This window comes from Protopterus annectens, chromosome 9.part0 (genome assembly GCF_019279795.1).
Source record: "Protopterus annectens isolate FY-2018-M chromosome 9.part0, PAN1.0, whole genome shotgun sequence".
In the NCBI taxonomy this organism is placed as follows: Eukaryota; Metazoa; Chordata; order Ceratodontiformes; family Protopteridae; genus Protopterus; species Protopterus annectens.
This window is the reverse complement of record NC_056743.1, coordinates 1,248,211,197-1,248,224,489: the sequence shown is the minus strand read 5'-3', so window position 1 is coordinate 1,248,224,489 and position 13,293 is coordinate 1,248,211,197. Positions and strand designations below refer to the sequence as shown.

Below are 13,293 nucleotides of genomic sequence, written 5' to 3'. Positions count from 1 at the left end.
CTTAATTGCCAAGGTTGCAGACGTATAAAACTTCTTTCCCCATCTATCCAGCGCCCTGGAATCTCTATCAGAGCGGGTAGGATTCTTGGCTGTAGAGGTATTTACACCTTTGGGACCCTGTGAGATAGTTTCGGGATCAGCAGCAGGATTTTTGAATAGAAATTTGTGGGAGTCAGGAACCCTGTAATATCTGTCTGGCTTACTAGGAGCCGGAGGTAGGGAATCAGGAGTCATGCTTGACTCCGAAAACACATCAACAATGTCTAATACAGGAGGTACAGCCAAAGGCCTATGCTGAGGAAGAAGGAAATCCCTAAGCCTCTTTTTTGATTCCGAAAAATCCTGACTCTCCCAATGAAAATGTTCCCTTAAAGTATGCAAGGTTTCTCTAAAAGAATAATCCTCAGGAGGAGATGCACATCAGATGGATTCTTCTGCATCTGAATCCTCATAAGGTGGTACAGAAAAATCCATATCAGAAGAGGAATCAGAAGAAATAGAAACCTGATCTGAAGATTCATAATCAGTGTCTTGCCTAGGCCTCTTATCAGGGGGGTTGGGAACCCCTGATCAAGATAATTAAATCCTCAGCCATTTTGATCATCTGTTTTTTAGGCATAGGGGCCTGAGCACGTGGCTCATGTGTCGGTTTTTTTAGACTTACAAGTTGTTTTTGTTTTTGAAGCTGGTGTCGGTTTTATATAGAAATGTTGAGACCTGAAAACACCCTCAGAAGCCTGCTCAGCAGCTCCGGACCCATCTGAGGGAGAGATATCCACGGGTACAATACTCTGAGAATCTGCGGCATACCGGAATCCGCATGGGTCTCGGTAGAGGCCTACGACTCAAAAGTAGCGGGTATCAGGGGCTGCGAAAGCGCCTCACTGAGTACTGGCGAACCTGCGACTGGCTTAGGAGAAGCTTTGTCGTCGGTTTTGGACCTCGACGGTCTGTCTCTGTCCTTTTCTTTGTGTTTTTTGTGAACGCAGGTAGTCGGATTGCTATCCGACGACATTTCAGGGTAATTAAATCTGGATCCAAAATATTTTGAAGTAAAGATATACAGACGCTTAATATTGTGTTGTTTAAATCTAGCACAAAACCGACAGCAAGGCACGTTATGATCTGGGCCTAGGCAAGGAATACAGTACAAATGAAAATCCTTATGAGGTATTTGCTTCCCACAAGTAATGCAATTATTAACTTTTACTGACATTGGTAAGGAGCAAGAAAAAGTTTCCCCAACAGGGTACTTAGCTTTAATTAAAGAATTCAGTTCTGAAACTCGAATGCGAAAATTTCAGGAGTCTGCTAACCGGCACTTACGAACTGCTTCTGCTTCGGGCGGCAAGAAAGACTGAATAAAATGGAGTTGGCTGCATGTTTTATACCCCTGACGTCATGGAAGAGGAGACAGCAACCGACGCAGGACCCAAGACTTTGATATTCAGGCCGACTGAGGGCAACCTGCCAGCAGATTACCCAAATGTAATGACTGCAACAGTGAAACACAAAGAACATTGAGGTTTAAGGGAAGGCAAGAATTGAATGAGCTAAGTAATGTCTGAATGACAATAACTGTATAGAAGACTACACGTGAAGTTTAATGCTTGCAACTGAAAATGTCAATTTTTTTTTTTCATTTACATAAATGTATGATTGCCTGTGTCATAACTGATAATTCAATAAAGACATTTCTTGCTTAAAAAAAAAAACCACCAGAGCTGTCCCAGATAATTTTCATACACAAGAGTTACCAAAATACCAAAATGCGCAATAATAAGAAGTTATGTACTCACCATAACGTTCCATCTGAGTAGATAAACTTCATTTGTCAGCAACCTATGGGTATCGGATCCGTCTTCGGATCCGAGCCGGCAGTTTTCAACAGCTTAGATCCGAGCTCCTAGCTCCTCCCCCTACCCATAAACCCCTGCCAACCCTGACTGACCTCAGATCAAGTTTGCCCCTAAAACAGCAACTGCTAAAGATAGATCAATATCAAAGACCATCTCTGAAGACAACAAATGTGAACAATCAAAGGTCAGGGGGAAGGAGGGGGGGACGGTTGCTGACAAATTAAGTTTATCTACTCAGATGGAACTTTATGGTGAGTACATAACTTCTTAATCTGAAGTAGCTAACTTCATTTGTGTAGCAACCTATGGGTCAGAGTCCCCAGCTACCTAAACCTTGGGCGGCCTCATGGAAGGATGTTCCAGAGCACTGCAGAGCCAAAGGATGCTCTCCCTCTGGAGATAATATCCAGTTTATAATGATTGATAAAGGTATGAGAGGAGGCCCAAGTGGCAGCCGAACAAATATCATCTAAGGATACCCTGGACCTAAAGGCAGTAGAGGTGAACATAGATCGGGTAGAGTGGGCACGGACTCCCTGAGGTGCGGGCCTACCAGAACTTTCATAAGCCAAAAGAATACATTGTGAGATCCAGCAAGACAATGTGACTTTAGATACCGATTTACCCAAATTCGTTTTGGCAAAGGAGACGAACAACTGGTCGGATTGCCTATGACCAGATGTCCTGTGAATATAAAATCGAAGGTGTCTATGCACATCCAAAAGGTGTAGTTTGTATTCCCCTTTGTTCTGATGATTGGGGAAGAAAACTGGCAGGTTAATGGACTGATTAATATTTGACTCGGAAGCAACCTTAGGGAGAAAGGAGGGACTGGTCCTGAGGTAAACTCTATCCTTGTGAAAGGTTAGATACGGGGGTTTCACACACAGGGCTTGAATTTCAGAAACTCTTCTAGCCGAAGTGATGGCGACGAGAAAGACCGTCTTCCAAGACAAGTACTTGAGATCCACTGAAGCTGCAGGCTCAAAGGGGGAAGCTGTCAAGGCCTAAAGCACTAATGTCAAATCCAACGGAGGTACCACTTCCTTTACCGGAGGTCTGAGCAGGAAGGTGCCCTTCAGAAAGGTCTTGCACAGTTTTGAAGTGATCAAAGGACGCAGATCATGTCCGACATGGTAGTGAGAGATAGCTTGCTAGTTGAACCTTGACGGTGGAACAGCTCGCCCCCTGGTGAAACAGTCCTGATAAGAAGTCTAACACAGCAGGTAAGGGAGCTGTGAAGGGATCCAAGTTTTGACGTTCCGTCCAAATCGAGAAACGTTTCCATTTGCTACTGTAAATCTTCCTAGTAGAAGGCTTGTGGGCTGCTACTAGAATGGCTTTGACTGGGGAAGAGATGCCGGGAGTCCTAGCTACGAGTGGAACTGGAGCAGCCAAGCTGTGAGCTTGAGACTGGCCAGGTTCGGGGCTGGGAGACCCAGAGGGTGGGACATCAGATCCAGGAGGGGATCTAGAATCCAAGGAGGATTCACCAGATGAGACCAAAGGTAAGGAAACCAGGTTTGACAAGGCCAGAATGGGGCAATGAGGATGATCCTGCTCCCCAACCGACTGGATTTCTGTAGAAACTTTAGCATCAGGGGAAGAGGTGGATAAGCATAAAGCAGACCGGGAGACCAAGCATGCACCAGAGCGTCTCTCGGGGATTCCCCGACTTGGGGAATTACAGCGAAATAGCTGTTGCATTTGGTGTTTGAAGGAGAGGCAAAAAGATCGCAACAGGGCTACCCCCACTTGGCAAAAATCTGTAAGGGGAAAGGATGGTGCGAATGAGTCTGTCCGCAAGGATGTTGGACCGTCCCGGAATGTGTGTTGCAATGAGAAAACAGTTGGTGGAGATCGCCCATTCCCACATTCTCATGGCCTCTCGACAGAGTGGTTAAGACCTGGTTCCCCCCTGTTTGTTGATGTACCAGACAACCGACATGTTGTCCGTCTGGATCGCAATAGTCCCTACAGGAAGAAGGTCCTGAAGTGCTTGCAACACTAACAGCACTGCCCTCATCTCTAGGATATCGATATGCAAAGAGGTCTCCGTGTTGTTCCACGTGCCTTGGATAGTCCTGCTCGAAGAGTGCCCCCCCCCCCCACCCAAGGCGAGAGGCGTCCGTGGTCACAGTGGCAAGGGGAGGGGCCATAGAGAAGAGGCGTCCCGTGTGGAGGTCCGGAGATTGTAGCCACCATACGAGAGCCCTCTTGCAAGCCCTGCTGAGGGGAATGGGATGACTCCGAGAGTAGTGACGAAAAGACCACTGGACTTGAAGGGTCCATTGCAAGACCCTCATGTTCAGACGTGCCATTGGCAATAAGTTGAATGCTGCTGCCAATGAGCCTAGAGCCCACAGGACCAATTCCGCAGGAGGAGCTGAAGATAGGATGGCCCGCACATGAAGCCTCAGGGTTCCAAGTCGTTCTGGGGTTAAGAAGGCTACAAGATTGATTGCGTTTAACCTGGCCCTGATAAAATCTATGACCCCAGTCGGGGTGAGAGAAGATTTGTCCATATTTATTGTGATCCCTAGCCAGGGAGCAATGTGAAGAAAATAGTTCCTGGCTGTGCAGAGTAGATGCCTTGTCGGGGCAGTCAAGAGCCAGTCGTCCAGGTACGGAAAAACCTGAATTCCCTGGAGCCTCAGGTGGGCCGCTATCACTGCTAACACTTTGGTGAACATCCTGGGGGCTGAGGTGAGAGCAAAGGGGAGAGCCCTGAATTGGTAATGACTGGCCCCTAGCCGGAAGCGGAGAAACCTCCTGGATCGTCTGTCCATGAGAATGTGGTAGTACGCATCCTTGAGGTCTATAGAGCACATCCAATCGTTCTCCCATAAAAGGGGGAGAATGTATTGAAGAGTGACCACCCAGAACTTCTCTTTGGTTACTGACAGGTTCAAGAGGGAGAGATCGAGGATTGGCCTTAAGTCCCCCATCTTTTTTGGCACCAAAAAGAACCTGGAGTAATAACCCGATCCGAGCTGGTCTGGGGGGACGTGTTGGATGGCGCTTTTTTCTAGTAGCTGCTGAATTTCCGCAGCTGTGGCCTCCCTCTGATCGTGTGGGACATCAGGGAGGTGCTTGGGGAAGAGGGGGGGGGTAAGAGAAAGGAATCTGGTAACCTCTGGATATGATGCGAAGCACCCAGCGGTCTGCTGTGATGGACTCCCAAGCTGCCGGGTGCCTCGAGAAACGTCCCCCGACTGCCACCAGAGTGGAGCAGTCGGGCAGCCCCTCAGGGCTGCTGCATGGGCCGGTCAGAGAAGGGTTCACTGGACCCAAATGTCTTTGGGCCCCCACTGCCTCTAGGGCGGCGGCGTCCTCCCTGTCCTCCTCTGCTGCAGAAGGACTGGGGATCCAGAGCGGGTTGGGATTTTTGCGACTTCCGGAACCACATCTTCTTCTGTCCCTTTTGGTTCTTGGAGAAGGACCTCTGGGGAGCAGAGAAGCGGACTCCGACGGCAGACAACGTCTTCCCGTCCTTTTCGCTCTGGACCAAGGTGTCGTGAACAGTCTTCCAAAATAGGGTAGGACCATCAAAAGGGGCATTTGCGAACGACGCCTTAAAGGGTTCTGTGAAATAACAATGCCGGAGCCAGGCCTGACGCCTCATGACAAGGCCTGCTCCGCTGGCTCTAGCGGCTCCCTCTGTCGCATGCGATAGTAGCCGCATAGAGGTATTGGAAATGGACCTAAGAGTGGCCATATGGGTGGAATACAGCCGTTTGTCCTCCGCCGACATGGACTCCGGGGGCGATGCAGCGTATTCCTTAATGAGATCCCGCTGCAATCGAATAACGTGTGCCATATAGTTCAGAGACCTAACCGAGAAGGACGATGAACTAAACACCCGCTTCCCTAAGCGGTCCAGCGATCGGGACTCCTTGCCCGGGGGTGGACCGAGGGGCTCTCTTGAGCTAGTTCCCTCTTAGTGGCCACCGCCACCAACATGGCATCTACTGGGGGACCCTTGCTCCAATGGGGCCTATCCGCAGGGGGACTGAGGATCCTGTCAGGGCATTTTGAGACTGGCTCCACAGTGTCCGGCTCCTTCCACGCCCTGGTGGTAATCAGGTCCACCAGGCGGTCGGCCGGAGGGGACACCCAAGAGGTAGAAGGGCCTGCTTCAAACGCCTACAGGAACACGGACTCGTCCGAGGACGGCTTTGGGGTAGACCACCCACCTCTGATCCTGAGCATTTCCATGATGTCTCCAAAGGAGACATCCTCGGGGGGTGACCTTGGGGAGCCTTCCCCTTCCTCCAAATCCATGTCTTCAGTCAAGGACTCAGGGGAGTCCACATGCCTCCTCTTGCACTTCCGCTTGTGGAGGATCTCCTCGTGGGGGGGGGGGGGGATGTCCGAGGAGGCCTCACCAGCAATATCCTGTTCCAAGGGAATGACCTGGGACATTGAAGTAGGCTATCCCTGGGGCCGGGTGATGGAAGTCGGACCCAACAGAGAAGGAGTGCGGGGTGGAGCCGTGGCAAGGACCGGGGGCCTGGAAGAAGTCGACAGGGCCCTCTCCACCACGTCGAACATCGAGGGAGAGCCGCTCTCTCTGGGATCTGAGAGCAGACCCTTACTTGGATCCGACAGGACAGGGGCCGGCGCTGAAGCGATCGGATCCGACGGACCAGTATGCTCCGACCTGGATGGTGCTGAAGGCATACTGAAACCCTCGGATCCAAAGTTCAGCCCTCGGCTCCGAGAGCTTGGATCCGACAAAAACGGACCCGAAAGGCTCGAGGGAAGCGTCGGTGCCGAAGTACCCGAGACTGTCGGTGCCGACCCACCCGCCGTTCCAAGGCTGCCCGGCTCCGAAAGCTCCAAACCTGGGAAGCGGGACGGAGAAGGAGCTATCGGGGCAAAGAAAGGGGTCGAGCTCCCCCCCCCCCGGAGGGGTGGGGGAGACAGGAGCACGCCCATCTGCAGTTGGGCCTGGAGGAACCTTCGCATCATCCGGTCCAAATCCGCATCAGAAAGGCTGCGAGTGGATCTCGACGAGGCCACCGAGGCGGGACGTCAGTGCCACCTCGATGACCGCAAAGGAGATCAGGTCTCCTCCTCCTCTGGACCCGGTGAAAAACATGGAGACCAGATCCGAGAGGGAGGAGACCGGGAAGCCCTGGAGGGAGAAGACCGCTTAGCCGGGGGGGGGCGATGCGGAGGCCTCGGCCCTCCGCTTGTAGTGCTTCTACCACCTTTTGTCTTTCCTGGCCTCCCTCTCCTCCGGGCCTACAGCGGGAGGTTGAGTCCCAGCCGGGGGGAGAGAGGCAGGAGTGGCCGCCGCCGAAGCCACGGTAGGACCGGAGGCCAAAGCCGAATCCGGGGGCAAGAGACCTGCCAGGAGCAGCTTGGATCTCCGGTCCTTAAGTGCCCTGGGGTTGAACGCTGCACAGATGGAACACCCAGAGGAAAGGTGTCCAACCCCAAGGCACAGAACACACCGAGTGTGGCCATCAGCCGGTGAAAGCTTATTGCCACACTCGGTGCACTTAGAAAAAATTGGTTTTGGGCCCTCAGACATTTAAGCTAAGGAGGACACACTCGTTAGGCCCCAACATATTTTTCTCAGAGGTACAGGCCAACACGGAAGGACTGTGGCTGACCAAGTTCTCAGATGACTGCAAACTAGGTGCCATAATCGACTCTCCAGCCAACACAAGCATCCTCCAAAAGGGCCTCATAGAAACAGACAACTCGTGCCAGAGCCAAGGCCTCAAGCTAAACGCCAAAAAGTGTATAGTCATCCCCTTTGGCAAAAACAAAGTGCCCACAAATTACCACATAAGTGGTACTCCATTAAGTATGGAAGAAGTAATTAGGGACCTGGGGACCCAAGTTGATAGCAATCTCTCATTTGACAACCACGTGGCCAAAGTGGTTAGAAAAACATTTTATATAGCCCACCTAATCATGAAGGGATTCACATCTAGATCAGGGGAGGTCATCGTGCCTCTTTACTCATCCCTCATCAGGCCCATAATTGAGTACAATGCCCCTTTTGGGATGTACATTACCAGACACCTGCAGCAACCGGAAAGACCCCAAAAGTACCTCACCAAGAGGATCAAAGGGCTCAAACAGATGCCATATGCTGCCCGGTTAAAGAAACTCCAGCTCTACTCAGTGGCATACCGCCTGCTCAGAGGCGATCTGTGCCTGACATATAAAGCCATGTCCTACCCGGAATTAATGGACATGCTGCACCTCAGAAAATCCAAATCCCATCGAGCTACGCGATCGAGAGACTTGAATCTCAGCACTGAAATAAATAGGACATGCTGGAGAGACAGATTCATAACCCAGAGGCTCCCTTCACTCTGGAATAAAATCCCAGTCCAGGTTAGGCAGAGTCCCTCATTGACTCTCTTCAAGAGGAATCTTGATGAGTGGATGGGGGATCGTAGGTTTACCCCGGGTATCACTTCTGTGTCACTGTTGGACAAAGGCACAGTATACTAACCTCGAAAAAGGGCATAGCAAAATTAATTTAAAATGGGTGGCGAAAGCCAAACACACTCTGGCTAGGCTTATAAATGCACTAGGGCAGATAGCCTAGTATGAACCTATGAACACACGCACACAGACCCTGACGAACCAGCGAGGCAGAGGGAGGGAAAAAAATATAACTAAAATAGAGTTAACACTAGGGTTTACAGACCAAGGGGATCTAAACACAACACACTCACACTAAAGGATAGAAAAGAATAAAATTTTTCTAATTTTTTTCTCACAACTAACGACCAAGCCTGGAGCTCGAAAACCCAGCTGCTGACGACAAGCGTGGCAAACTAGATCTGAGGTCAGTCAGGGTTGGCAGGGGTTTATGGGTAGGAGGAGGAGCTAGGAGCTCAGATCTAAGCTGTTGAAAACTGCCGGCTCGGATCCGATACCCATAGGGTGCGACATAAATGAAGTTAGCTACTTCAGATCCAGAGTTAAAAGCATCTTAAAATTAGTATTAAATCAAAACATTGTTACAACACACACACACACACACACACACACACACACGTTACCCTGTCCTGAACAGCATGTCTACACAGCAGTTACATCTATTCTACTTGTAGTCTAAAAATTCTTGTACTTGCCCAATACAGGCCATATTAGTGCAAATGGCGCTCAGAAATATTGCCAAAGCTCATTCACAAACAACCTAATCAAATTTTTCATTGTAATGTAGAAACTTACATGTGAACATGACAGCAATTCTTTCATTATAAAATGATCATAAATTGCACGACTCTTCAGCAAACGCTCTTCCTCGGTCTCCAGTTTCTCATATTTCTTAATCTACACAGAAAAGAAAAGAAAGCTATGAATATAAAGACTTAGGTGCATTGAATAAATATGAAAAACTTCTGATGGTTAAACAGGGACTGAAAAATCAAAGGAAAATGAATGACACTGGCACTGAAACTCTTGACTCCTGTCATAACATGCAAGTTTTCTAACCATGTAACTACAGACTTTACTTAGATAATAGGCATCTTTATGTTTCTTCTATCTAGTCACACTGATTTCTCAACTTCATGCAGTGTAACATATAAAAAGGCAACCATTATAAGACAATACCATATTTTACAAAGGTTAAACAATCTACAAGATTTTCTCCCATGACAGAAAAAAACCTAGAGAAGATTTTTCCCATGAAGGAAACAAACCTAGACAGGAAAAATAATTACTTTCCCAAAGCTGAATGTTTCATGTTAAATTATTCAGCTGATGAACTGGACATTCTGATCTGACTGTATACTGTAAAAGTATATAATGTGCTGCAACAAACACTTATAAAGCAAATGTGAAATTATCCTGTAAGATTACAAGGAAATTGATTGTTCTTCACATGAAATATGACAGCTACAAATTTACAATGTGGTTTAAAGAAATAGTTAATGACACTCTTAAGTAGTTAGAAATATGGTAAATCATGCAAGTGCAGTCAAAGTTCTCCACCCTACTACACTGTTAAATGCAGCCAAATTAATCCAGCAGTGCATTGTTAACAATGGTGCAAGCGCTATAATGAAATAGTACTACCTTTGCACACTAACACTAAGCAAAAAGCCACAGGTATGAAAGTATGTTGTCAAACAGAAAGTGTAAACTTTAATAGAAGACATAATAATTCCTTAGTTAACAGGCCACTATCAAAGTTAAAACAACTCCAACTGATAGCAAAACAGAATTTCCAACATAGTATTACAGTTCAGTAATCAAAAAATATATTAATATTCAATTAACATTCCTGAAAAACACCACACAAATGTAGTTTGTGGTAAATTAAAGCCAGCTTGGGTTTATAAACATTATTGAAGATTAAATAACTTTTTTCAAACTTGTGTCCCAAGCCACATATAAAGTGTTTGCAGCATAAATAATTTATGAAGGATCCCATTCTATCCTTACTGTGCAAAGGCACTTAGCAAATTTACCTGCTCAGACTTTAGAGACCCTCTTCACAAATTTTATAAAATGTTGCTAAAACATCAAATCCACAAGGATACACAGTGCTGTGAAATTCTTCAAGACTGTATTAATCGAGCTTTGTAAATTAGATATCAGATTAATAAAGAGCTGCACAAAAGTTTAGACACAGAACAAGCACCATTCGTAACTACACAGATACAGTTTAATTAAAATGTAAGCCTACTGTGCATCTTTGTAAAAGAGGACTCTGAACAAAAGTATTAATAGCCTGAAATGCTATAAGTCAGTTTATAATCATAGTCGGGGCTTTTTTAGGGAAGCCAATACTGTTCTTGCCCAAGGCTGCATCACTGAAATGTCTAGTGGCCACATAAGAATTCAAATATAGAAAGAATTATACATCTGTCTACTCGGGTCTATGGTTAACTATCGAAAGAATTCTTAATCAAACGGCTATTCCACGAACACATCATCAAACACCTGTTTCCTCGTATAGGTATATCGGCGAAAATCATCCCATCGAACTCTCACAGTCAGCACAGGCACACAAAACACTACCACATACGAATTGGAAGCCTGTTCACAAAATACTGCTCATGTTGGGGGGGGGGGGGGCTGCACCCCCCTCCCCCTCTAATTACATATAACAACTCCAAGATCACACTACAGTGGGGAAAGGGCAAATTTCCTTACCCTACCCATAATGCGATCTTAGTAAGAACTGCGTGCTGTTTCGTTTCTACGGGCAAATTATATTTGTCCTTTCCACACTGTAATGTTATCTCAGAGTGGGTGTATATAATTAGCACCCATGAGCAGGGTTTGATGAACAGCCTTCCAATGCATAACTGGAAGTGCTACGTGCGTCTGGGACAACTATGACAGTTTGATGGGATGATTTTTGCTGATATGCCCTTACAAGGAAATGGACATTTGATGTTAAGTATCTGTGGAATAACAATTCAATTAAAGTTTTGTTCGATAAGTCAAAATACACCCGCTTCTTACATTCACCAGTGGTCAGTGCCAGCTAGCTTTGGTGGTTTACAGGGATAATGACCTTATTATAGCCTGGGTGACCAGAGTTTGATTAGCAACTCAGGTGCTTGACAGAGCTGGCAGGGGAGCATGAGCATGCCCATCCTGTCACAAGAGCAAAGAAAAAGTGAAAAAGCACAATGTCACATTCACCTGGAGGAGTGGCAATGCAAACGTGCATCCCAGTGGAAGACTTTGGCTCACCAAGCCACTACTTGGTGAAAGCCTTTGCAGCAGGAGTCCAGAGTATGTGCACCTGCAAGAGGAAGGCACTAGGGGCCTCACTGGTGATGTGAGTAGCATGCCATCCTACCAAGAACATTGTTTGAAATACAAATATCCTCCTACCCAAGATGCTGGCAAAAAAATCAAACTACTCCCACAGCTATCTGAATGATGACCCCCTGGGGACATTTCTCTCCCCAGCACAAAGGCCAGCATTCCCAACAGCTGAGGAAAGCATGGGCATGTCTAACCAGGGGAAGGCCTGATGGTCAGAAAAGTACAGTTGTGTACACTTACCATAAATGTAGATGTTCGAGTGTATTCACTGTTGCAGTCATCACGTTTGGGGTTATCTGCTTGCAGTAGCCCTCATTCGGCCTGATTAACAAAGTCTTGAGTCCTGCGTCGGTTGCTGTCCCTTCTTCCATGACGTCAGGTCATCAGGGGTATAAAACATGCAGCCGACGCCATTACATCAGTTTTTCTTGCCCCAGATGTCAGGTGCCCCCTTAATGGGAAGCAATTAAATCTATAAGTATACAAGGTTATACTGCCAACAAAAAAGCAAATACACCAAAAAGCTTTTGAAGATGGTAAAGGAAAGTAGAGGTATATCCAAAAAAGAAAAAGTAGGGGGCTGGAGGGAGGGTAACCAGGACTGCAAAAGTGAATACAGTCAAACATCTACATTTATGGTAAGTGTACACAACTGTACTATGTTCATTGTGTTTCACTGTTGCAGTCATCACTTTTGGATAGATTCCCAAAGCTAAGGATGGGAGGAGGAATTTAAATAGAATTAGGACCAGCTAAAAGGCCCTGCAAGACTGCAGTGGCAAAACCAGCTCTGGATTTAGAGAAAATTGGCATATGGTAATGCTTGGTGAAAGTATGTACAGAACTCCAACCACCAGCTTCTAGGATGTCCCTGGTAGGGGCACCTCTGAGAAAGGCTGTAGAGGTAGATGCAGCCCTGGTAGAGTGGGGTCTGGTCCCCTGTGGGATAGGTTTTCCATTGCGTTTGCAGCAAAAAAGAATGCAATGGCCTATCCACTTGGAAATGGTTTGCTTTGAAATAGCCTTCCCCTCTGCCCCTGCAGCAAATGTCACCAGCAGTTGATCAAATTTCCTTTGAGGTTTAGTTCTGTCCAAGTAGAATCTAAGTTGTCTGTGCACATCTAAGGAGTGCAGAATCCATTCCCCTTTGTTCTGTGGATTAGGAAAGAAGGTTGTCAAATGTATGGACTGATTAAGGGCCACACTGGATACCACCTTGGGCATGAAGGAGGGATTGGTCCTGAGGGACGCCCTGTCTGCATGAAAACTGATGAAAGGCTCCACTGCCATGAAGGCCTGCAATTCAGATACCTTTCTTACTGAAGTGATAGCTAAAAGGTAAGTTGTTTTCCAAGGAATTGTAAGTCCGCAGTGGCTGGAAAGGAGGAAGGGTGAGCTTTTCCAATACAAAGTTGAGGTCCCAGGCTGGAGTTGGAGCTCCTGCAGAATGCAATGACTGGAGCTAGGCACTCTGTGAATACCCTGGGCACAGCAGATAAGCCAAAGGGCAGTGCAGAGAACTGATAGTGCATGTAGCCTGCTTTGAAGTGTAGGTATTTTCTGCAAGACTCCCTGATAGGGATGTGCAGGTATGCTTCTTTTAAGTCTAGTGTTGCCAACCATGCATCTTTGCCTAGCATAGGAAGCAGCTGGTGAAGAGTCAGCA

At 47.2% G+C, this 13,293-nt stretch overlaps 1 protein-coding gene across 1 annotated transcript in view; it reads right to left on the bottom strand.

The window, feature by feature from the left end:
• The window catches only part of LOC122811972 (beta-adrenergic receptor kinase 1-like), a 2,445,913-nt gene that overhangs the window by 1,785,460 nt on the left and 647,160 nt on the right, over positions 1 to 13,293 (bottom strand). Inside the window, exon 4 of the mRNA XM_044084173.1 lies at positions 9,069 to 9,170. Within this exon, the coding sequence (XP_043940108.1) occupies positions 9,069 to 9,170 (102 nt within the window). The remainder of the gene's footprint in view (positions 1 to 9,068; positions 9,171 to 13,293) is intronic.